The sequence below is a fragment of the Bos mutus genome, chromosome 5 (assembly GCF_027580195.1).
Source record: "Bos mutus isolate GX-2022 chromosome 5, NWIPB_WYAK_1.1, whole genome shotgun sequence".
NCBI lineage: Eukaryota > Metazoa > Chordata > Mammalia > Artiodactyla > Bovidae > Bos > Bos mutus.
The window spans coordinates 22,988,002-23,013,209 of NC_091621.1; the positions used below are offsets into that span (position 1 = coordinate 22,988,002).

Below are 25,208 nucleotides of genomic sequence, written 5' to 3' on the forward strand. Positions count from 1 at the left end.
AAAAGTAAGAAAATCTTTAGCTAGACTCTTGGACGGCTTCAAGCATTGCTTCTCAGCCCTGGACGCACATTAGCATCACCTAGAGAGTTTATTTTAAACACCAGTGCCCAGGCGCCACCCCAGACAAACTGAACAGTTACAACATTTCTGTATGTGAGTCTTGGGTGTCACATGTAGGAAGGATAACACTAGGGACAAAGAGAGGAGACAGTGGCAAACTGAACAGTGCATTATCTACCTAAGAGGCCAGCTGCTTTTGAGCCCTGGCCAACTATTTTCATGTAGGCATGTGACACTATAGTTGCCATTGTTCTGATTTTTAAATGTGCATAACTATTTTTAAGACATTGATTTATGTGACCCATGCTACAACATGGATGAACCTTGGAAACATCATGCTAAGTGAAAGACACCAGACACAAAGGCCTGTGTTGTGTGATTCCATTTGTATGGAATGTCCAGAACAGGCAAATCCACAGAGACGGAGAGTAGATTAGCGGTTGCCGGGTGCTGGGGTGTGACAGCTTCATGGGTAACAGGCTTCTTTGGGAGTGATGAAAATGTTCTGCAATTAGATAGGGGTGGTGGTTGCACAACACTGTGAAATGTATTAAAAGCCACTGAGGGAATTCCCTGGTGATCCAGTGGTTAAGACTCTGTGCTTCCAATGCAAGTGGCCTGAGTTCGATCCCGCATCCCACATGGTGCAAGCAAAACAAAAAAGTAAAAATAATAATAAAGTCTTGGCAGTTCCTAGAAGTCCAGTGATTAGGAATCAATACTTTCACTGCTGTAGGCCTGGGTCAAAAAATAGTCTTTAAAAATAAAAAAGCCACTGAATTGCACCCTTTAAAATCTTTAAAATGGTGAATTTCATGCTATATGAATTTTCCTTCAAAAAAAGTGAGGAAAAAATTAGGTCCTGGGCACCAACTCATAGTGGGGCAACCAAAACCCTTTTATGGGGACCAGAATAGAACCTCTGCTATAAAACCACATGGAGGAAAAACAGGACTGACACTGGCCTGTACAATTGTTTAAAGCAAATCTTTAGGCCACAGTACATGCCTTCCCATCCATGTATGTTTGTCTCCATCCAAAGTAATAACAAAGCTATGCCTGCTGTACCCTTTTCATCTTAAGTTAGACACAACCTGGGTTTTGTTTTGTTTTTCCCTTTAAAGGTGCTAATGCAAAGCTATACCGCTAAGAGCATTTGGCTTTGCCGGCCTATAAATAGAAGTAGGAACCCCCGAGGTGCAGAACAAGCTGGCTGATGAAACAACGCGCTCTACTGTTCTTTCTTACTGTTTTGTTATTGAATGTAAGAGAAGGGTAAATGAAACAACAAAAAAGAAAACCCTGATTCCTGCATTCATCATTCCTCCCTTATCAATTGTTTTTCTTTCCCAATGACTGGGTTAATTCACAGCCAATTATATTGTCTCCTTCAGTAGGGTTTCTTACTTTCAGTTACTCGCATGTTAAAATCATTACCAGTTCTGCGAAGTAGATGCTGGCTGCGATAAAGACAGTGAATGAGAAACAGTTCTTCCCAGAGAGCTTTGATGCTTCACTGGTCTCTTCTGGCCTAGGAATGCACTTCAAGTGGCAATAGTTCTTAGACACCCTCCCACCCCAAATCCTGCCTTACCACAGTAAGGTAACTGTGTTATCAAAGTAAAATGTTAAAAACAAACATTAGAATTTCCTGCTTAATCTTCTAACTATTGGGCTGTGTTGTCGTTTTGCATGAAAATAAAAAATGAGTGGATTTTGTGGAAGATGAGAGTCAGACTTTTTCTTACCTGAATTCTTCTCTGTAGTTGTTCCTAATATACTCAGCTAAAGTCTTGCTGTACTGCAGGCAGCTCTTGAGGATGTAAAACTGCTGGTACAACAAAACTGCTCGGCCAGGACTTAGCAGCTGAAATGAAGCTGAAAGGCCCTTCACCACTTGTTTCACAATACTGGCCACAAAAGTAATCTAGACAAGGGAAGCACAGTTACACACGCACTGCATGCCACCTGCAAGGGCCACCTGCTTAGCCGGAACCTCAACTAGAAATCTAGGCTGAAGTCCTTGCCACCCTGCCACCCTGATGCCCTTGCATTGTGCTATTTCTTACTGAGTTAGTACTAAGAGAGCACCAGACCATAGACTGACTGGGTTTGCCAGTTGCCCCCCTAAAATCTGGATCAGAACTAGACCTGACTGTCAAAGGAGTTTGACTCCAAAGCAGAAGGAGAACATTGGAAGCATAAATTTAGGCTACTGTAAAAAACAGAAAGGAATACTACTACCCTTTCAGGCTCTAACCAGAAGGTCATTCTGGATGCTCATTAAATTAGCACTGACAAAATTTCCCTTTTCTATTCACGTGGCTACTGACCCTTCCTAAGTAAGGCAGGTGATCTGAAGTTTCCCCAACCCAGATCCATTTACACATATTGACTACATATTGTGTCAGGAAAATGCAGATTGAGATCAGAGAGTCTGGAGCAGAGAAACAAAGCAATGCCCATTTGGGAATTAAATTTTTAATTTCTTTAGCATCTTGCTGTAATCAAGAAAGAGAATCAGCCAGAGCTGACTGGCATGCAGGTATATTCAATGATTCCACCAGTTTCCCTGCTTGCAAATTTCTCTCAAATGGTCTGTTTCTACCCAGACTCTTTAGAAATAGGTTAATACTGAAGTTTTCAACACTGTTTGTGGTCCTTTTGCCATCTTTCATCCTGACATGCTTTATGGTCACAGGCTGGCCACATACTCAGCTCAGTTCCTTTGGTGAACCAACCCTAGAGGTTGATAAGAAAACTTTCCTGTCGCTTGGAGTTCTTAGGACCCCAAATTTCACACAATAGTTTAGATGATGAGGTCTGCAAACACCCCACACAAAAAGTAAGGGTCTTGCATCATGCACATATGAACTACTATCGCTGGGAGTGACTGTAACTTTACAACACTCTTTGAAGTGGGGCTGAGACTGGTTAGAGTCTATGTCTGCTAAAGGACCCAGATTCCTGGCTCAACCTCTGTATAAGGCAGTTGGCTGTACTACTGACAAGTGTACCCTTTGACTGCAGTCAGGTTCTTATACATATATGTCACAGAGATCTGGCAATTGGATTCCCTAAGACAGACTCAATATCAAAATAGCTCAAAGCAGGAAACCACTGACGGTTAAAAGAAGCATGTTCATGTATGGAAGGAGAACATAATACTACATGTCAATCCTCTATTAGCAACAAAAATTTAGTTTGCATTACTACCTTTTGAAAAGATTTCCAATTAAATCTATGTTGACTACACAGACAAATACATGAATGAATAAAGGGAAAGTAAGTTTGGGGAGATGAGAAGAGATTAATGGATAAAGCCTTTCTTAGAGTTAATTCAGCAGATATTTTATTTAACATCTATTATGTGCCTGGCACAAAACACAGAGCTCCTACCCTTATGGCCCCTGGAGTTTGGGAAGAAAGACATTGTATCAATCATGATAGACTAGATTATGTGATGGTAGTAAATCTCACAAAATATCAATGCTTTGTTTAACACAAGGAACGTTTATTATTTGCTCATGCTGTATGTTCCTTAAGGATCGGTAGGGGTTTCTGCTCATTGTAGTCACTGGTCCACATTCCAGAACCGACCTAATTTCAAGTGGGTAGGGAAGTGTACTGCTACTACTTGCCTGAAAGGAGAGAAACCCAGAATATATATGGACAGTAATGGCTACCACAAGACAGAATCAAATAATAACACAGTGTAGACTGCAACAGTAACAAGTCCTATGTAGAAAAGGAAAAAGTCGCCATGCTCTGACAATGTGTGCCTGTGATGGAAGAATCTGATATAATCAGAATGAGAGAATCATCACCTCCACCCCACACAAGCAAGGGGCACTGAGGCCTGAGGATGAGTAGGAGTTAATTAGGTGTAAAAAGAAGAAAAAAGCACTTCAAGCAGACAGACAGAGGGAATGGTAAAGACCATGTGATGGAGTTGGGAGTATCAGGGTGGGCAGTGGGTATGAGACCCACATAGCTGGCAGAGTGAGGGACCAAATGAGGCTGTAAGGTTATAACATGCACAGCCTTGTAGGCCATATTCAAGTTTCTAGTCTTCATTTGTTGTCTTCATTTATTATGAGCACGTGATTTAAAGCAAGTGATGACATAATCAGATTTTTTATTTTGAATAGATTCCTTTGACTGTAGTCTGGTGGAAGGACAGGACAGACCATGTAGATGCAATTAAAGTGTCAAGGAGAGAGGTGGTGATACCACAGACCAGGATGGCGGCTGCCAGGACAGAGTGGCCTCAGCACTAAAAGTGTGCTACTCATACTCGCCAACTCACACTCACTGTTTAAGATGAATGTTCGTGTTTTTCACTTAATTATACAGCCAGTGTTTTAAAATTCTATTTTCTACGTATATCTTAGGGCTTTTCATTAAATAAAAATCACATTTAAGATGTTATTTTAATATCTTAAACATTCAGGCCCCAAATAGAAAAGTATTTTATTTTGACTAATAAAATTATCAAATGTACATTTTCTTCTGTTTTATAAACTTGACCCCTTATAGACAAATAGTCATTAATTAAGCACAAGAGCATCTGTTTCATCAGCCTTGAGTGATAGTTTTGTTCCTGCTTCTAGAAGGTACTTACTATGGGAGGACAACTTTGTAAAAAGGACATTATCCAGCTAATAGCAAACTTTGTTGACTCCAATCCAATATTTCCCTAAAAAAAAAGTGCAAGGAAATAAGCAAGTTATATTCATGAAGGTAAAACATAGCTAAAAAGATATTCCTTTTCAAATATATTTTATCCTGATTAATCAGATCTTTAAGATGAGTATTTAGGAACATAAGCTAGATGAACACTTAAGAGCAATAGTAGTCCTATCATTTACATCACCCAATTTTGGAGATTATCTCTAATACAAGCATTTTAATTATAGAATATATATATATATCATATAACAGGGCTTCCCAGGTGGCTTGGTGGTAAAGAATTAGCCTGCCAATACAGGAGACGCGGGTTTGATTCCTGAGTTATAAAGATCCCCTGGAGAAGAAAATGGCAGCCCGCTCCAGTATTCGTGCCTGGGAAATACCATGGACAGAGGAGCCTTGAAGGCTACCATGCATAGGGTCACAAAAGAGTCAGATGTGACTTAATGACTCAACAACAACAGTATATATCATATAATGATCATGACATACAAGATAATGACACAATATAGTATGTATAATAAAACCATTGTACCTGCTGAAAGACAAGAAGTATCTCATACAAAAGTGCTGTAGCTGTATCTGTATATTCCAGGATAAGCTTCTGTAACTAGAATTTTAAATAGTAATCAATGCAGTATCATTGGCAGAGCCAGAAAATAATCATTTCTTCTGGTTCTCCTTAGGTATTTATAAAAAGAATTTATGATCAGTAGAAAGTATTAGTGTGGTTAATTTTCTTGTTCTGTTTGATTCAATCATTCTCAAAAAAGTTGCTCTCATAAAATGACTGCACATATAATAATGGCTAAGAAACTGGGTCAGGAAAAGAAGATACAGCCTACAGAATACTGACATGCAAAAAAAATGCACACTGTTTTGCAGTGTCATTCAGATCAACCATCCTGCTTCCTTTCAAGAATGTGACATATACTCCCCAGAATTGAAGTAGGAGATTCTCCAGGGAATTAAGTCTTATGCCCAACTTGAAGGATAACTCCTTCTGTGGTATGGGTAAATGTAGAGTTAGAGAAATTTTGTGGTGGTTGTTCTCAAGAAATTCAAACAGTTGGTGAAGCTGTCTCCTAGCCCACAGGCCACTTGGTGCATGAGAACTGTGTCTGTAGGCATGCTACAAGGCCCCACATTTTCCCTAACTATCCTTTGCAAGGAAGAGTTCTAGTTTGAAACCACCTGCTCTATTAGACCTTGGAACCAGAATTTATATAATCTGCTCATGGTTTCATTCATAGCCCAGGTGCAAAAGACCAGCAGGTCCAAAAACAGGAAATTCAGACCTGTCTATACTGCTCACTGGATGTTTTCATATGGAAATATCAAAGGCAAATCAAATAAACTAATCTAAAACCAAGCTCATTATTTCCCCTTTAAACCTACTATTCTTGTTATGTTGTTATCTGTCACCCAGACCAGAATCTAAAAGTCATCTAATATTAATTCTTTATATTTTTATCCACTCAGATTCCTAAAAATTTCTGGAATCTTTCCTCTTCACAATTACCATCTTTCTTTTTTCATTTATTTATTGAACAAACATGCATCAGACACAGTACTCACTGGAGTCCCATACTGTACTAATGGAGAGTAACAGAGATGTGGTTACTGCCCTGGTGGAATATACAAGGGCTTCCCTGGTGGCTCAGAGGGTAAAGCGTCTGCCTGCAATGCAGGAGACCTGGGTTCGATCCCTGGGTCAGGAAGATCCCCTGGAGAAGGAAATGGCAACCCACTCCAGTACTCTTGCCTGGAAAATCCCATGGACAGAGAAGCCTGGTAGACTACAGTCCATGGGATTGCAAATCTAGTGGGGAACAGATATCAATCTAATAATCACATAAATAAACACACAGTTATACACTGAGACAAGGGCTGTGGAAGAAAGGCACAGGAAGTTGGGAGAGCTGTAAAAAGAAAGCCTAGTGTTGTCTGGGGGTCAAGGAAGGCTTGCTTCTTGGCCCCTGTCATCCCTCAGCTGGACTACAGCACTAGCTTCTTAACATCTCTGTCAGTCTTGTTTCCATCCTCCTCTTTTATCCCTAATCCACTCATTCCAGTGTTGAAACTGGTACTGCAGATACTCCATATACAGTCTGTAATAATATTTGATGTTATATTTGACCAATTAATGCCTGTCTCTTCAACCTATGAGGGCAGAAGTTGTGTCTATTTTGCTTTTTATTTGCAGCCTGCTGCCTAGCACACTGTTTGGCTCATAACAGACACTCAATAAATATTTATTGAATAAATGAGTGAATTTAAGACCTTTCTAAAACATAACTCTGTGTGTTCAAGAACTATCAAATCATGTCCACCCTTTAAAGAAATTTTGTGTTGGCCTACTCAAACTAATAATAACCTGATTTATTCTCTCAGAGTAATTACATTAGGCGCCTCTAATGTTTTAGTAAAACTTTAAACAACTAATGCTGTTTGCACTACTTAGATAGGTAAGGAAATGATAAACGAAGACAAGAACGTTAACCCTGATATATCTCTAAGACAGTGCTTTTTTACCCATTAGACCCCTGCTGTGGAATTATATACATAAATATTTTACAGAGACAGATGTAAACAGATTTATCTAATATATACAGAATACTGTTTTATCAGTATGCATACTTTAAAACATATAAAATGGATATAATATTGACGAATAGCTAAGTTTTGAGGTTAATAACAAAATATTAACTTTGATTTAATTATGTTTCTATATTCTAAGACTCATGGTCCACATAGAAGAACTCCTATATATTGTAATTAGTCTATTCCAAAACTTTCATCTCACCTCATCATCCAAAGACATCTCAACTAAAGTTGAGTCAGCCACCAACTGGATGTCAAACACAGGACCTGATTTTGGAATCTGAGGCTCGCTAATTAAAATTACCAAAAGGTTAAATAGTGTTCCCCTGAAAAAAAATAAAGGCAATTAGTGAGTTAAGTTTAAAAAGAAAAGCAGTGACACCAAGTTTGCAGGCACTGAGTGTAATTATATTTAAAAGTATGAAGCACTGTGGACTGTTTATTTTAATTGAGGTATAATTGATTTATAATATTATGTATACAGTAGTGATTAAAAAAATTTTATAGGTTATACTCCATTTATACTTATTACACACTATTGGCTATATTCCCTGTCTTGTACAACACATCCTTGCAGCTTATTTATTTTATACATAGTAGTTTGTACTCTTAGCTCCCTACCTCTATTTTGCCCCTCCCTCCATCCCTCTGCCCAATGGTTAGAGCGCTTAGTTTGTTCTTTATATCTGTGAGTCTGCTTCTTTTTTGTTAGATTCATTAGTCTTATTTTTTACATTCTACATATAAGTGATATCGTAGAGTTTTTTGACTCTAGAAACCGTTTGTAACAAACTGTCTCAGAGGTCTATTGTTAACTAAAGATCGCTAGCTATTAGTGAATAAAAGTAGTATTAAACTTCACGTCTTTCAAATGCAGTGTATAGTCCCCTAACATATACTAATAACCCACTTAAATGTTACTGCATACTTGAATAATATATCATGCTGTTTGAAAATAAAAAGGCTCACACACACAAAAATCACAATTCAAAACATGCTTCCTGAGAAGCTGGATCAGTAATCCCATTTTCATATGTATAGTACAACGCCTGTAAGGTTGAAAAAAAGCTGAAGGCAGACCACTAGAAAAATCCGTTCCCTAATTGAAGACAATATCAGAGAAGTTTTGACATAGAGGAGCAATAAAAGAATGTACATATAGGACTATATAAAAATCCTCTATATTCTTAAGCATTCCTTTCATAAGGGAATAAAGAATATAAACAATCTTATTTAGTAATATTTGGAGGCTTCCTAATCTTTTTACAGTCATTTAAATCATTACCATGATAAGTTTACCAAAATTCTAATAAAAATGCAATTCCCCTCCGTTCACCAACTCAAAAAACAAATCTAGTTCTCATATCTGCAAAAGAAGTTAGCACATTGTCAGTTACCACATTGCTCAAAAAAAGCAGGATATGTCCTACAGGATATTTGCTAATGTTTTATTCAGGCTGTTTTAAAACAGCCAGTCTATTTTCAGAAGATACTTCCAAAATCAACAAAATAATCTATTTAGAAGCTTTCCTGATACTAAGTTTGAATTGATATTCCATTCACTGTAATATTTAATTATAGTCCTTTATTTTCAGCAACAGCTTCTTTTCAAACTATCATATATCCTAGGCTAAAGGGAGGTACTCTCAAATTCTGAGTCCCTGTGGTAAGTTGAATACATGACTTCAACCATAAGAGTACTGAAAAAAAGGAAGGGTTATGGCATATTTCAAGAATACAATGAAGTGGGTTGAACTAATAAAATCTCTTTACGAAAGAAATAAAGAGGAAAATGCTGAAATGAATAAATGTTTTTTTATTTTCTCAAATGGAATTTAATTTTAAATCTATCCCTTCTGCAATCTGTCCCTTCTGCCAACTCAATTTAAAATCCATAAAGTCAATAACAGATAAAATAAATTTTATTCTAAAATGGTATTTCATCCTGACTCATTATAATAGACACCTTAGGGTTGACATCACACCCTTAAAAATGGTACCAACAGTTTGATACTTTTATTGTTTAGATTGTTATTCCCAGTGTAAGATTTTTTTTAATATTACAGTATCTTAAAGTACAGACTTTGAAGGGCACATTCATGGTCTCATAAGTCATTCTGTGTTATTTTGGTAAGCAGAGTTTTAATATGGCTTCCGAGATTTGCATCCTGTAGTATATACACTCTATATGATCCCTTCCCTAAAGTATGGTCAGGACCTGGGAACATATTAGGCTTTCATTCTCGTCATTAAGTTATGTTAGATGAGAAAGGTGAAGAAATTTTGCAAATGTAATTAAGATCCCCAGTGAGTTGACTTTTGAGTTAATCAAAGAGAGATCATCCTGAGTGGGCCTAAGCTAATGAGGCGAGTCCTTTAAAAGAGAGTTTGGGCCTTTTCTGAGCTCAGAGATATTCTCCTGCCAAGAAGCAAGCTGTCATGAGTTTTACAGCTATACGGAAATTAATTCTGCTAACAACTACCCAAATGAGTTTGGAAGAGGGCCCCAAGCCTGAGACTGCAGCCCCAGCCAACCACCTTGATTACATCCTTGTGAGACCCTGAGCAGAGGAGCCAGCTAAGCTGTATCCAGATTTCCTGATCCACAGAAACTGTCAGATATTATTGAAGCCACTAAATTTGTGGTATTGGGTTGGTCAAAAAGTTCATTCGGGTCTTCCTGTAAGATCTATGGAAAAACCCAAATGAACTTTTTGACCAACTCAATAATTTGTTACATGGCAATAGATTATTAGTTGTGCTAGTTAATGGTACAGATAACATGATTTGACCACTATGAATATAAAAATTGACTGAAAAGTTAATATTACAACCAACTATAGCAATATACTATATGTACCAAAGAACATGAGAAGAATTTGTTGTATCAGGAAAGAAGCTTGATACAGTAGGGCTGATGTGGCAGAACCAAGTTAAGACAGAGCAATTAAAATGCAACACTTTCCAACAGAGATTGGTAAGAATGATTTTCTCCAATTAGGATAAAGAAAAGTAGAGACCAAAAGGTGGACCAAGGGGGTAACGTGATTTAGCAATAACTTCAGTGTGGGAGAAGACATAAATATCAGACATAATTTTGAATCTCTCTCTTGGATATTGGGAAAAGGGCAGTATTGTCAACTACATAAAGAAGTATGCAGAAAAAAAAAAGTATGCAGAGAAAACAGCAGTATATTTTCCTTGTATGCTGTGGAGTAGGGGTCAACAAACTATGGCCTGCAGGCCCAATAGCCCAGAGCCTGTTTTTATAAATAAAACTTTATTGGAATACCGCTGTGCCTTTTCCTTTGCATATTGTCTATGGCTGCTTTTGTGACAATGGCAGAATTAAGTAGTTTCAACAGAGACTATGTAGCCTTTTGCAGAAACATTTGACCACCCTGCTGTAAAGCACAGTATGCCTATAGTCCTTGACACACAGCAAGTTGCTTAAGATATGCTAATGACCATTATCAGTAAAATTTATTTGTAAAAGTCTCTAATAAATAGCCTGGACAAAATAGTACTAAAAGTTCTTATTCTTCCTTCCAGTTCAAATGTTTCAGAGTCCATGGCGCTCCTCCTTCTTCCACTTTATGATGCAAGAAATGTAGATAAACAGTTGATTAAAAGGGTGGGAGGAAATTAAGATTTTAGCCAGACCATTGCCCAGGGATATAATTCATAGCCTATAAATCTCATAAAAAGGTCCAACAGCTAATATGCAAACACACACTTTCTGTGGCAAAGAATGCTATTGTCCCACACTATACATTCTCCCATTCTTCCTTTGAATAACAGCTGTCCCATTGCCATCTAAAGTTTAGCTAGGCATATAGAAGTCCAACTACAGACACATTTTGCGGCCTTTTTTGTGGCTAGAAATGCCGTATGCCTAAAATTCTCACCAATAGAAGGAAAGCAAAACTATTATGCAGTCCATGGGGTCTCAAAGAGTGGAACTTGACTTAGTGACTGAACAACAACAACAAAAGTCTTCTGTGCCTTGCTTTAAAAAGAAATTTGGGAAGCTGCTATATAGCACAGGAAGCTCAGCTGGATGCTCTGTGATGGCCTAGAGGAGCAGGATTTGCAGCAGTGGGGAGGGCGGAAGGGGGAGCAGACGAGATCGAGAGAGGGGATGTATGTATACTTACAGCTGATTCACGTCGTCGTACAGCAGAAACTAAACAACATTATAAAGCAATTATACTCCAATTAAAAAAACAAGTAAATAAAAATATATTCCTAAGTAAAAAGAAGAAGAAATTTATTTGCCCTTCCTGATTCCCACAGGGTGTGGTGAAGGCAAGAAGTTCAGCCAGCTAACCATGAGGACAAAGATAGCATATGATAGAAGACAGTAGAGCAACAAAAAGGAGGAAACCTAGGTCTCTGGCTGGTCTTATAGCAAAAAGCATGGCTCTTTACTCTGGACTAATATGTAAGAAAGATGTAAATTTCTCTCTTCTCTGGGACACATATTTTGGAGTAACTTTATTACACCTCTTACCCTCCAATATGCACTCCAAGATTGTATGTATCCTAAGTCGTTTTGGTCGTGTCCGACTCTTTGCGACCCTATGAACTGTAGCCCACCAGGCTCCTCTATCCATGGGGTTCTGCAGGCAAGAATACCGGAGTGGGTTGCTATGCCCTCTTCCAGGGGATCTTCCCAACCCAGAGATCAAACCTGTGTCTCCTGCAGTTCCTGCATTGCAGGCAGATTCTTACCACTAAGCCACCGGGAAAGCCCCTTGGTCTTCAGATGATGACAAAAGATAAACTTAGGATAACAGAATCTTTGTGCCCTCAGTAATCAGAGAGAACTCAGTTTGCACCAGTTAATCTGTTCATCACAGAAGGAAGTGAGAGACAAAAGAGTTTAATATATTTACAAAGGGATCAAGCAGAGAAGTCAGAGAATTATGAGTTCTAGAAGACACTCGAAAGAGTAGTTAGTGGGTTGCAGCTACAAGATCTCAATTTTTAAAAGGCCTTACTTCTTAGCTGCTAATATGTTCAGGCGCAATGACTCAGTTTCTGTTTCTCTGAACATCCGTCCCAGAGTCTGTATAATTTCAATGCACACCCTGTAAAACAGAGAGGAAAAATGTCACAGAAATGGCATGACTTCATTATGAGTTCAGAATTTCACAAAATCAGTAATCCTTAATAGAATTACATTCAGATACCCATTTAAAAAAAGTATAGGAAGGAAATTCTATATATCAAATCGCCAGCATTGGTTGCAAGCCTACTCTGTGATGGCTACATGGTAAGCACTCAGAAATATTTGTTGAATGAATAAATTAATAAGTGCATGTCAGGATTACAAGTCATTATCATATTGATTTTTGTACTTATTTTTTGCAAAGTTTTAATGATAATCACACTATTTTAAAACAAAATTTAATCATCTTAACTGTTTCAAGTAGGTAATTTTTCAAAATTTCAAATGTAAAAAAATGTAAAATTTCAAATGTAAAAAAAATTGATTTTTTTCCCCTTTGGGGACAGCCAGTATTACTAGTTCCTTGTGTAGTTTTTGACCACACAATTAGAACAAAATAAATGCTATTTTAAAAAATCTATGTGAAGCAAAATTTGCAGCACTATTTATCATTAAAACAGTACATATTTTGCCCAGTGCCTTCTATTTATTTAACATCCTAAGGAAAAAATATCTGTGATTATCCAGTTAGTACTTACACCAGCTCATCAGCCCTTTGGCTTCTATTGTGAAGTGCATTCTTATCCCTAGACTCTGGCAAGTATTCATGAAGTTTGTTCACTAGGAAATAGAAAAGGTCACTGGTCTGTGAAAGCAAGCAGGAAAGAAATGGTAATTCAGTTCAGTTCAGTTCAGTCGCTCAGTCTTGTCTGACTCTTTGCGACCCCATGGGCTGCTGCATGCCAGGCCTCCCTGAGTTACCTGTTGGCAAAACTCGATTCTTCCATAATAAAAATAAGAAATTATTTGTTCTTTGATTAGGGAGAAAGGGATTTATAATCTCTGTCATTAACGTTAGCATAACCCAAATTGAAAACATACCTTTACTTAAAACCAGGAGACCACTGTCCTACTGAACAGAGCCAGAGCTAAAAATGAGCAGGTGATGCTGGGAGACAGCTTCACCATTAATACTGAAGATCGTCCAGAAGTAGGTATATAATTTAGGCAAGTCATTAAGTCACCTGGAATAACAAGGTGTTAAATGGGGGCCTCTATATATCCAGCCTTTCCAAAGTAATATGGCTTTTGTGAGAATATGTCTAGAAAAGCACTCATTGTGAAATGTTTACTAATTCAAAAACAAATGAATGGCAGTGGTACAGCCTGTGAAGATGGTGCAGAATGATTATAATACTTCTGTTAAAACAGTGGAAATGTAGATTGCCATTTCTGCCAAAATAAACACTGACTTAAGAGTGGGGAAACAAATTTTTTTTGTGTGTTCCTATCCAGTCTCATGAGATAATTGAGCACGACAATAAGCACTGGCCCATGAAATGAGGCAAGTTGGTACTAATGAGAAATAGGATGTAATTGCTTCTGTTTTCTATCTATCTGTTGTTCCTTTTCTCCCCAGGACTTTTTCATTTACTTGTGGCAACCTAGACTCCTTGTTTAGACAGGTACATGTTTGCTCTTATGTAGTTAATGTGGCATGAGAAAAGGCCGGGATGGCAAATGGAGAATGGGAAGGAGAAGAGGGGCAAATGGACACCTTGGCCCACTGAGAAGTGCTGGGATTTGCCCAGTGCCCTGGTAAATTAGCAGAGTATGGTAGCTTTACACGCTGACTCTGGAGCCAGGCTGCATGTGTGCTCAGTTGTGTCCAACTCTTTGCGACCCCATGGACTGTAGCCCCCAGGCTCCTCTGTCCATGGGATTCTCCAGGCAAGAACACTGGAGTGGGTTGCCATTTCCTCCTCTAGGAGATTGTCCCAACCCAGGGATCAAACCCACATCTTCTGCATTGGCAAGTGGATTCTTTACCACTTGAGCCACCTAGGAAGCCCAGTTCCGCCACTGGGTAGGTGCAGGATGTTTGGCAAATTACTTATATATTCTATAGCTCTTCATCTCTAAAATGGAATTAATAGAATCACCTCATGAAGTTGATGTTAGGATTGATAAGACATTATTCGTAAAGCCTGAACTGTACTCAACATATTATACATGCTTAATAAATATCAGTGATTATTGTAATCTCCCACCTGCTCAGTGGTTCAGGAATTTTCACGTTTAAAATATCTTCCACCTACTAGCAACAACATGGAAGAATCTCAAAAACATTATGTCAAAAAGAAGCCAAACACAAACTCCAGTACAACTCCATGTAACTGGAATTCTAGGAACAGCAAAATTAATCTATGACAGAAAATACAATAGTTGCCTGAGGACATGGGCCAGAGGAAACTGAGTGCCAGAGGGCACAATTTAGCCCTAAGAGGTGATAGAAATGTTCTAAATCGTGATTGGGTGGTGCTTATACAGTTATATACCTTTGCTGAAACTCTTTAAACTGTATGTTAAAACTCTTTAAACTCTTAAAATATATGTGCATTTAATTATATGTAAATTGGACCCCAGTATTTCTCTGAAGAAGATATACAAATTGCCAGTTAGCATGGGAAAAACTGCTCAATGTCACTAACCATTAGGGAAATGTGAATCAAAACTACTAGACACACCCTAACACCCATCAGAATGACTGCTTCAAAAAACCAGTAAATAAAAGGAGTGGAAAAACTGGAGACTTTATGCACTGCTGGTGAGAATGTAAAATGGTACAGCTGCTGTGCAAAACAGTATGGCAGTGCCTAAAAAAATTAACAATAGAATTACTATATGATTTAGCAATTCTGCTTCTAACTGGGCTCCAAAAAGAATTGAAAGCAGGGTCTTAAAGAGATATTTACACATCCATGTTCATAACAACATTATTCACAATAATTAAAACACAGAAGCAATCCAAGTGCTAATCAGTGGATGAATGGATAAATAAAATGTGGTATTACGTGTCTGGAATATTATTCAGCCTTAAAAGGAAGGAAATCCTGACATATCCTTTCACTTCAGTGAATCTGGAAGACATCATGCCAAGTGAAATAAGTCAATCACAAAATGATAAATGCTGTATGATTCCACTTACATGAGGTGTTTAGAATAATCAAACTCATAGAAACACAAAGGAAAATCATGGTTGCCGGGGGCTGGGGGAGGGGAAATGAGGAATTATTGTTTATTGAGTATAGTTTCAGTTCTGTAAGATGAAAAGAGGCCTGGAGATGGATGGTAGTGATGGTTACACAACATGGATACATAACATTGATCTACACACTTAAAAATGGTTAAGATGGTAAATTTTATATGTTTAAAAACTGAAGGAAAAAAACTTCATGAATAAAAAATGAAGGGTTGGGAAAAAACATATCTAGACAACTCTTTTGGGACTTCTTTGGCAGTCCAGTGGTTAAGACTTCAAGCTCCCAATGCAGGGGACACGGGTTTGATCCCTGGTTGGGGAACTAAGATCCTGTATGCCACACGGTTTGGCCAAAAAAAAAAAAAATAGAGAACTCTTTCATTCATTCATTGAACATATAACTATTTAATCCAGCCATGTGGCAATACTATTCGAAGTAATGCAAATAACATCTTAAGCAAAACAGACTAACTGGACACGATATCTGTATTCCTGAAGCTTTCAGTTTAGTCAGTCTATGAAAAAGTGTTTTCAAAATTTTAAAGTTTTATTGTAATAGAAGAATAAAAATTACCTAACAGAGGAAAATTATACCCCAATAAAGTTGATTTTTAAAAGGGAAAATGATACACAGTTGATCCTTCAACAACAAGGGGTAGAGGTTTGGGGGGAGTTAAAAGTGCTCATCCTCTTCACCATCAAAAATCTGAGTATAACTTACAGTCAGCCCTCCATATCTGTGACTCCATACCCATGGCTTCAACCAAATGTGATCATGTAGTACTGTAGTATTTACTATTGAAAAAATTAACATATAAATGGACCAAGCAGTTCAAACTAATGTTCAAGGGTCAACTATATATATTACTATAATTATATAATATTATGTTGTTTATTATATTATTATAATAATTGTATTATAAGAATATGGCTATAATTATTCAAATTATTGAATACAATTAATTATAATTATAATTATTCAAATTATACTAATTTTATTATAATTTACAAATATATATAATTTCCCATCCTCTTACCCAAGAACCAAAAATTAGAGCTGGCTCTAAGCTAATAATGTGGTGTATTCCTAACAGGGTCTGTCTAGCACAAGCATTTTAGATGATACAGCACTACATCATCCCTACCTGCCTCAATGCTGGGAACACTTGACAGACTATCCTCTATAGCTACTGTGCCCTCTGGTTAGGGTGATCAGCCATCCCAATTTGCTTGCAATTGGTCTAGCTTTTGCACTACAAGCCCCAAGTGCCATGAACTTCCTCAGTCCCAGACACACTGGAACAGTTTGTTACCTTACTCTGGGTAAACCAGGATGGTTGGTCGTCAGACATGTGAAGCACTCAGAATCTAAGAAATAGCCAGGACTGTCTTGTATGGTGGGGGAAGCTGTGCACCTCCCAACTGTGCAATAAAATGGCAGCAACTATGTATGAGGCCAGTAGCCTCATTAGCACAGTACCAGGACTCACCTGGGCTTCTCAATGCCTTTACCTAAAACCGAATGACACTAAATCAGTCTTCCAGAGTAAGTCTGTAACTTGCCGAGTGGGAGAGCTAGATTGCTTTGACTTCTCAGAAGTCACCTTTTTAAAAAATTATTTTATTTATTTATGTCTGTCTGTCTGCTGCTGCTAAGTCGCTTCAGTCGTGTCCGACTCTGTGCGACCCCATAGACGACAGCCCACCAGGCTCCCCCGTCCCAGGGATTCTCCAGGCAAGAACACTGGAGTGGGTTGCCATCTCCTTCTCCAATGTGTGAAAGTGAAAAGTCAAAGTGAAGTCGCTCAGTCGTGTCCGACTCTTAGCGACCCCACGGACTGCGGCCCACCAGTCTGTCTGTCTATTTATATATTTGTTTATTTATCTGGGTCTTCGTTGCTGTGCAGTCTTTTCTCTAGTTGTGGCAAGCAAGGGCTACTCTCTAGTGATACTCAGGCTTCTCATTGCTTCTCTTGTTGTGTAGCACAGGCTCTAGGGTGTGTGGGCTCAGTAGTTGTGGCCTGCAGGCCTAGTTGCTCCGCAGCCTGTGGAATCTTCCTGGATCAGGGATCAAATCCATGTCTCCTGCACTGGCAGGTGGATTTTTTACCACTGAACTGCCAGGGAAGCCCAGGAGTCATCTTTAACAAGGTGAATGTACTTAGTGCCACTGAACTGTACAGTTAAATATGGTTAAGATAGTTTTGTATTGGGAGAAGACAATGGCACCCCACTCCAATACTGTTGCCTGGAAAATCCCATGGACAGAGGAGCCTGGTAGGCTGCAGTCCATGCGGTCGCTAAGAGTCAGACACGACTGAGCGACTTCACTTTCAATTTCCACTTTCATGCATTGGAGAAGGAAATGGCAACCCACTCCAGTGTTCTTGCCTGGAGAATCCCATGGATGGAGAAGCCTGGTGGGCTGCAGTCCATGGGGTCGCACAGAGTCAGACACAACTGAAGCGACTTAGCAGCAGCAGCAGCAGTTTTGTATTATATGACTTTTACCACAATAAAAAATTTTTTAAATATATCAATCCTACACTTAAAAGTGTATTTAATTCTATTTTTGTTTTAGGGGAACATGCACATAAAACTTCTTGATATCTGCTTTATCTCACTGTCTTATACTTCTTGCATGCCAGGAGCTTCCCCCGACCCTCTCTCTTTTTTTCATTCTGTCAACCCAGCCCATGTGAGCTACCATCTTTTTGCTACTTCTCTCCTCTCTTCCATCTCCCTGGCTCCAGCACACACATATACACTGATTACATCACAGCATTTCAAGCATCAAGACGATTGCATTAAATTTAATCAACATTTTTTTACAGCATCAGAATACAAGATATTTATTTCTATTTTACTTTATGCTTGAATATGCTGCATTTGATAAACAGGTAAAACAAGTTTTAAAGATTAAAAATAAGACAAAACACCTACTTTCCAGAAAAGTCTTTTCAGAATGAAGTTTTTCTGGGCTGTTACTTTAAGTTCTGTAATTAAACAAAGTATCTTCCTCAACGTGTTGTCTTTAAGAAAAAGTTCAGATTTAAGCTGACCAAAGTGCTTAATTTTCTCCTCAGATCTACAGAAAGAAAAGAAAATTTGCCATGGGAAAAAAATGATAAGAAACAGCAGTTGAGAAATATCAACAATTATTGACAGGTATGTAAAACTTTGTTACTAATGGAATTTTTTTCTTTAGTTCCCTGAGGCATTTTATTTGCATGTATGTATTACATCCCTAAAAAAAGAATTCAAGGACTTTTCCCTGCTGTGTGTTTTCATCTTGCTTATTCATGGTCCGTGATGCCAGCTGAGGTTGTTGGTACAGTGAGATCAAACTGATGTGACAGGAGCAGGTTATTCTGCCCTTTTTCCACATCTTTGAGTTGCATATCAAATCTGAAGCTGATCACTCCACACTTATTTAGCCTGTCTGTGAGGTTCCCAACAATCTCCCCAGCCCTGTGATCATCGATTATTTCAAATTCGCCAATGTAACCATGCTTCATCATGGAAGATGACTTTGGAGCACAGCCTAATAAGAACTTGACGTTTGCCTCTCTTTGAGGCATTGTTGATACTCTTGAAAGCATTAGCCAGGACATTCATGGTGCCACCATCATGGCAGCATGGGAAGATGGCAGAAAGAGGACTAATGGAATATTAATATAATTTTGTACTTCTAACTTAATTACTTATCAGTAATGAAAACTGCTCCTTGTAGCTCTCCAGGCTCCTCTGTTCATGGAATTTTCCAGGTGAGAATACTGGAGTGGGTCACCATTTCATCCTCCAGGAGATCTTGACCCAGGAACGAACTCTCATCTCCTGCATCTCCTGCACTGCAGGCAGATTCTTTACTGCTGAACCACTGGGGAAGCCTCTAAATTGAACTGTTTATTACTCTCCAAACACATTTCTTACCATGCCCCTTTACTCGAGCTGTACCTATCCCGAATCTTCTGTCCCTCTTTCTTAGTCTCTCTCAGAGTTTGTTTGTATACCATTTACCATAATCCATGAATCATATGTAATATTATTTGCATACTGTTTTTCCTTTAAATCAACTCATTTTTTCTTAGAGAAATTTCTTTATGAAGAAAACTTTTTATTACTACTTCACAAGGGAAAAACCAGTACTGTTTGCTATAATTAGCAGGTAACTGTAAAAACAGCTTGAAACCAACCAAGTAGATGCTCCCTATTTTGAGCCTGAAGTCTGCTCTCCCTTTGACAAAAGAGCAGATGAGTGTGTTAGAGAGCTGCCTCTACTGGCACCAAGTCAAGAGATTCTCCCTGATGAGATCAGACGAGTTGGAAAAGAGAATCACTTTTTTACCGTGGAATTCAAAGTCATTTCATGCCATGTCAGAAAACCACATGAAGTCACCCCACATCATTGCCCCATGTCCATTCCACACTTCAGGAAAAGCTGGCTTCGCTGAAATGAGTTAACACCTTCTCCTTAGGGCTTTCCCTAATTCTACCAACCATGGAGACCCTCTCCCATAGCCTTTTTTCCATACTTCACTCCATTGCAGTTCTTTGTGTACTTGTCCTGGCCCCTCAGCTGATTTGCAACAACTTGAAAAACCATTAACAGGTTGGATGTTGTTTCCATCTCCCACTGTGCTCAGCAGTAACAACTGCACTTACCTGAGCACTGACTCTGTGGCAGGCTTTGGCCTGGGTACTCCTCATGGACTAGCTCACTCAGTGTCACTAGGTGGCTGAGCTGGGAATTACTATCGCATTTACAGGACATTAAGTTAAGTAGCCTGTCCAAGCTTACACAACCAGTGATTCAGAAAAGCAGGGTGTAAAGTAACAGTAAGAGAGCTGTTTCATGTTCTGTGTAGATCAATGGAAATGTCTTAGAATTTCTGACTCAAGGTAAAAATATTTTTACCACTTATTCTAGAAATCTTGTTATCAGCCATTTATTCTAATACTACTACATAGAATCTTGGTTCTTGCCCACTACCTCCCACTTTATTTAAAAAAATAAATCTAAGATGCTCTCTTCTATCCAATCAATGAACCTCTCTTATTAACATAAAAATTAAGACTTCCTGAAAAATAGTCTCTTTTCTAGTGAAGACACCAGAGTAGAAATGAACACGAAGAGATCAATCTTAGCCATCAAAAAGGCCACAGATAACAAATGTTGGCAAGGATGTGGGAAAAAAAGGAATCCTTGTACACTGTTAGGGCTTCCCTGATAGCTCAGTTGGTAAAGAATCCACCTGCAGTGCAGGAGACCCCAGTTCGATTCCTGGGTTGGGAAGATCCCCTGAAGAAGAGACAGGCCACCCTCTCCAGTATTCTTGGGTTTCCCTTGTGGCTCAGCTGGTAAAGAATCTGCCTGCAATGAGGGAGACCTGGGTTCTATCCCTGTGTTGGGAAGATCCCCTGGAGAAGGGATAAGGCTACCCACTCCAGTATTCTGGCCTGGAGAATTCCCTGGACTGAATAGTCCATGGGGTCACAAAGAGTTGGACATGACTGAGCAACTTTCACTTTCACTTTTTTCACTTGTACACTGTTGGCAGGAATGTAAATTGGTGCAGCCACTATGGAAAAGGGGATAGAGGTTACTCGAAAAACTAAAAATAGAACTACCATGTCACTCAAGTACCCATTCCTGGATACTTAACTGAAAAAAAATTAAAACACTAATGTGAAGATACATGTACCCTCAATGATCATAGCACCATTATTTACAATGGCTAATGGATGTAAGTAACCTCTGCAGATGAATGGATAAAGAAGATATGGTATGTATGTTTGTGTGTGTGTGTGTGTGTATAGTTTTAGTTGCCAAATCATATCCAACTCTTGTGACTCTATGGACTATAGCCTGCCAGGCTCCTCTGTCCCATGGGATTTCCCAGGCAAGAATACTGGAGTGGGTTGCAATTTCCTTCTCCAGGGCATCTTCCCGACCCAGGGATCAAACCTGTATCTCCTGCATTGGCAGGCGGATTCTTTATCACTGAGTCACCAGGGAAGCCATATATGTGTGTGTGTGTGTACACACACACACACACAGGAATACTACTCAGCCATAAAAAAGAATGAAATCCTGCCATTTGTAGAACATGGATAGACTTGGAGGGTATTATGCTAATTGAAATAAGTCAGACAGAAAAAGGCAGATACTGTATGATATCACTTATATGTGGAATCTAAGAAATAAAACAAACTAATGAATATAACAAAAAAGAAATAGACTCACAGTTACAGAGAACAGACTAGTAGTCAGCAGTGAGGAGAGAGAAGGCACGAGGGGCGAGATAGAGGTAGGGCATTAAGAGTATAAACTACTGTGTATAAAATAAATAAGCTGCAAGGATATATCATACGGCACAGGGAATATAGCCAATATTTTATAACAATTTTAAATGGACTATAATCATTAAAAATTATGAATCACAATGTTGTATACCTAAAACATATAATATTATAAATCAACTATACCTGAATTTAAAAAAGAAAAGAATTCAGTAATAACAGTCATAGAGGCAGATGAACATGATTTTGAGTATGGGGGCACGGTCAGATAGACTGACCGGTATCCTAGATCTGCCCCTGCTCCTCTGAGTGAGTACCAAGGGCAAGTGTCCTAGTGTCTCTATACCTCAGTTTTCCCATCTGTAAGATGGGGATGATGATAGTACCTATCCCACTGGGCTGTTTTGATACTTTAGTTACTTTGATATTTAGTTACATGTGCTTAGCATACAGTAAATATTTAATAAATATTATCTAAATAGGAATAAGCTTTGAGATCTTGCTTCCCTATATATACCCATTTCAAATTATTGCCATATTTGATATGGCAATAAATATTTCATATTTTAAAAATAACCATAAAATCCCTTTGCTGAGAACTCAAAAAAACAGCAGAAATGTAGTTTTCACAAACAAATGAGCTTAGAAAAGCAAAAGCCCAGAAAAAATACAGTATCAGCACAATCATTTTGAAATTGAGTTTCCAGTTTTTCCCACTGGGAGTCAGCAATTTGCTAAGATTCATATAGAAATGAACTGTTTTTAATCTTTTGGCACCTATGATAATAGATTATAATATCAAACTATTTTTTTCAAAAAGGCAAAAACAAATTTCAAAAGAAAAAGCACAGTAATCTCTTCATACTGAAAATCAATTCATATGTAAAGTGAGGTCTTATCTTACATCATAAATTCAAATTAGATTCAGTAGTCTATATTTCTACAGAGAAGTTATGGATAATCACAGTTTCTCTGAAAATTCAGAGAATATTTGCTTTTACATAGATGACAGACTTTGACTAATTTAAATAAGAAAAAGTCTAGTGCCAGAAGACTCCATTATTCAGTTTAGGAATAAGAGGAAATTTTATACTAAAGTCAACAGATATTCTGTATTTCATGAGCCAGAAAACAAAACCTCACCCAAACAACGTGGCAGGAGAATTCTTGATTTAATGATAAGTTCTATTTTTCCTGTATTTTTTTTCATTTTTACAAACATTTAACATCAGTTATACCTTACATTCGGAGAAGGCAATGGCACCCCACTCCCGTACTCTTGTCTGGAAAATCCCATGGACGGAGGAGCCTAGTAGGCTGCAGTCCATAGGGTCTCGAAGAGTTGGACACGACTGAGTGACTTCCCTTTCACTTTTCACTTTCATGCATTGGAGAAGGAAATGGCAACCCACTCCAGTGTTCTTGCCTGGAGAATCCCAGGGACGGGGGAGCCTGGTGGGCTGCCGTCTATGGGGTCGCACAGAGTCGGACGCAACTGAAGAGACTTAGCAGCAGCAGCAGCAGCATACCTTACATTTGTATCATACTTTATAGCTGGAATGGATTTTCATACATTATCTCAGAAGCCCAGTGTATATATTCACAATAATCAGATTACAGAACTCACAACTGTGACAGAATCCTAACTTGAAAACCCAAAGAATATTTACTTTTTTTTAAACTGAAGGTGCCTTGTAGGTACAGACCATTTCCTATGTGTCTTGTACATATATTTGCATCCTTCGTGGTACATTAAATTACTATACTTTAAATATATTTATTGCCTTTAGTAATTAACTTTGCAAGAAATATGCTTTTCCTGAGTCCAGATAGAGGCAGACCTCTCCTTGCCTCCAGGGATAAATTTCAAGCCACACAAAGTGAGAGCCTGTTTTATTATACAATTAACTTTAGAATCACTTTATACAATATAGCACCAAAATTAAAACGGATACTTTTTTAGAGTAAACATATGAAAACATGTAGAAATTCTAAGCTATTTAGATAATCATCTTTTTAAAAAAGAAATCCCAAACATTATGTTATTTAACCCCTATACCTCAGAACATATCTCAAAATAAAAGGAACATTTCCTTGCAAACTCATCATTATCACACAAACAAACTTATCAGTAATTCTATGGTATTGTCTAATACCCAGTCTGTATTCAAATGTTCTCTCTTGCCTTAAAATATATTTTTAAGACTTGCTAAATATATTGCTTGCTATATATTTGGCTTGCTAAAATCAAGATCTAAATAAGATAATGGTTATATTTGCTTACTGTGTTTCTTAGGTCTTTTAAAAACTTTAACTATGGAAATTTTCATACACAAAAATGGAGAAAATCACATAAGAAACCCCACATACACATCACTGAGCTTCAGTAATTTTCAACATTTTGCCAGTCTCGTTTTATCTATTGCCTTACACACACACAGACACACACATACCTTTAAAAATTCTGAGATAAAATATACATAACATAAAATCTGCCATTTTAACCATCTTCAGGTATATTAATACAATTCAGCAGCAGTAAGTGTGATCATAATATTGTGCAACATCACTACTACCCATTTCCAGAACATTTTCATCATCCCAAACAGAAACTCTGAATCCATCAATCAGTAAGTCTCCATTGCTCTCTCTCCCTAGCTCCTGGTAACCCATATTCTGGTTTCTGTTTCTATGAATTTGCCTATTTTAGGTATCTCATATAAGTGGAATCATAAAATATTTGTCCTTTTATGACTGACTTATTTCACATAGCATTATGTCTTCAAGGCTCATCTATATTGTCACATGTATCAGAATTTCATTCCTTCTTAAGGCTGACACACCCACACTTTAAGTCAGATTCCAATTTAATTGTGGAGAAGCAATTTCTTGGCTGGGCAATCCCATGGACAGAGGAGCCTGGCGGGCTATAGTCCATGAGGTTGCAAAGTAGTCAGATACAACTGAGGGACTAAACCACAACAAAGCAGTTTAATTGTCTGAGCAAAGATGTGCCATAGGTGGTGCTCTTTGTTTCATGTTATGTCAAATAATGAGGCACAAAATTTTTAAGTGCCTCATTAGAGCATCCCAGTTAAGTGATGCTAAAACTGATCAATGGTTTAGTTATTTACATGATCCCTCGATTTTGAAGTTCCACTTCACCTTTCTATCTAATAGTTCCATCCATTGAGATCATTGCATGAATCTTTTATTTCATTTGCGGTTGGAAAAATGGTAATTTTCTATTTCTCTCAAACCTTCCACATTTATTAACTGGAATTCTGTAAAATTAAATTTGTTCTCATCAACTTGAGCTACTTGGTTACCCTG

The 25,208-nt window shown here is 38.1% G+C and overlaps 2 protein-coding genes and 1 pseudogene across 2 annotated transcripts in view; 1 reads left to right on the forward strand and 2 right to left on the reverse strand.

Moving 5' to 3' along the window:
* The window catches only part of XPOT (exportin for tRNA), a 172,039-nt gene that overhangs the window by 35,890 nt on the left and 110,941 nt on the right, over nucleotides 1–25,208 (forward strand). Inside the window, exon 3 of the mRNA XM_070370529.1 lies at nucleotides 18,659–18,740. The gene's annotated coding sequence lies outside the window, so the exon portion shown is untranslated. The remainder of the gene's footprint in view (nucleotides 1–18,658; nucleotides 18,741–25,208) is intronic.
* The window catches only part of C5H12orf56 (chromosome 5 C12orf56 homolog), an 80,574-nt gene that overhangs the window by 6,121 nt on the left and 49,245 nt on the right, over nucleotides 1–25,208 (reverse strand). The window contains exons 6-12 of the mRNA XM_005902539.2: nucleotides 18,516–18,660; nucleotides 13,069–13,175; nucleotides 12,360–12,449; nucleotides 7,559–7,682; nucleotides 5,288–5,362; nucleotides 4,685–4,759; nucleotides 1,809–1,987 (exon numbers count right to left, since the gene is read on the reverse strand). Of these exons, the coding sequence (XP_005902601.2) occupies nucleotides 1,809–1,987; nucleotides 4,685–4,759; nucleotides 5,288–5,362; nucleotides 7,559–7,682; nucleotides 12,360–12,449; nucleotides 13,069–13,175; nucleotides 18,516–18,660 (795 nt within the window). The remainder of the gene's footprint in view (nucleotides 1–1,808; nucleotides 1,988–4,684; nucleotides 4,760–5,287; nucleotides 5,363–7,558; nucleotides 7,683–12,359; nucleotides 12,450–13,068; nucleotides 13,176–18,515; nucleotides 18,661–25,208) is intronic.
* On the reverse strand, nucleotides 18,833–19,762 carry LOC106701173 (small ribosomal subunit protein uS8-like; annotated as a pseudogene).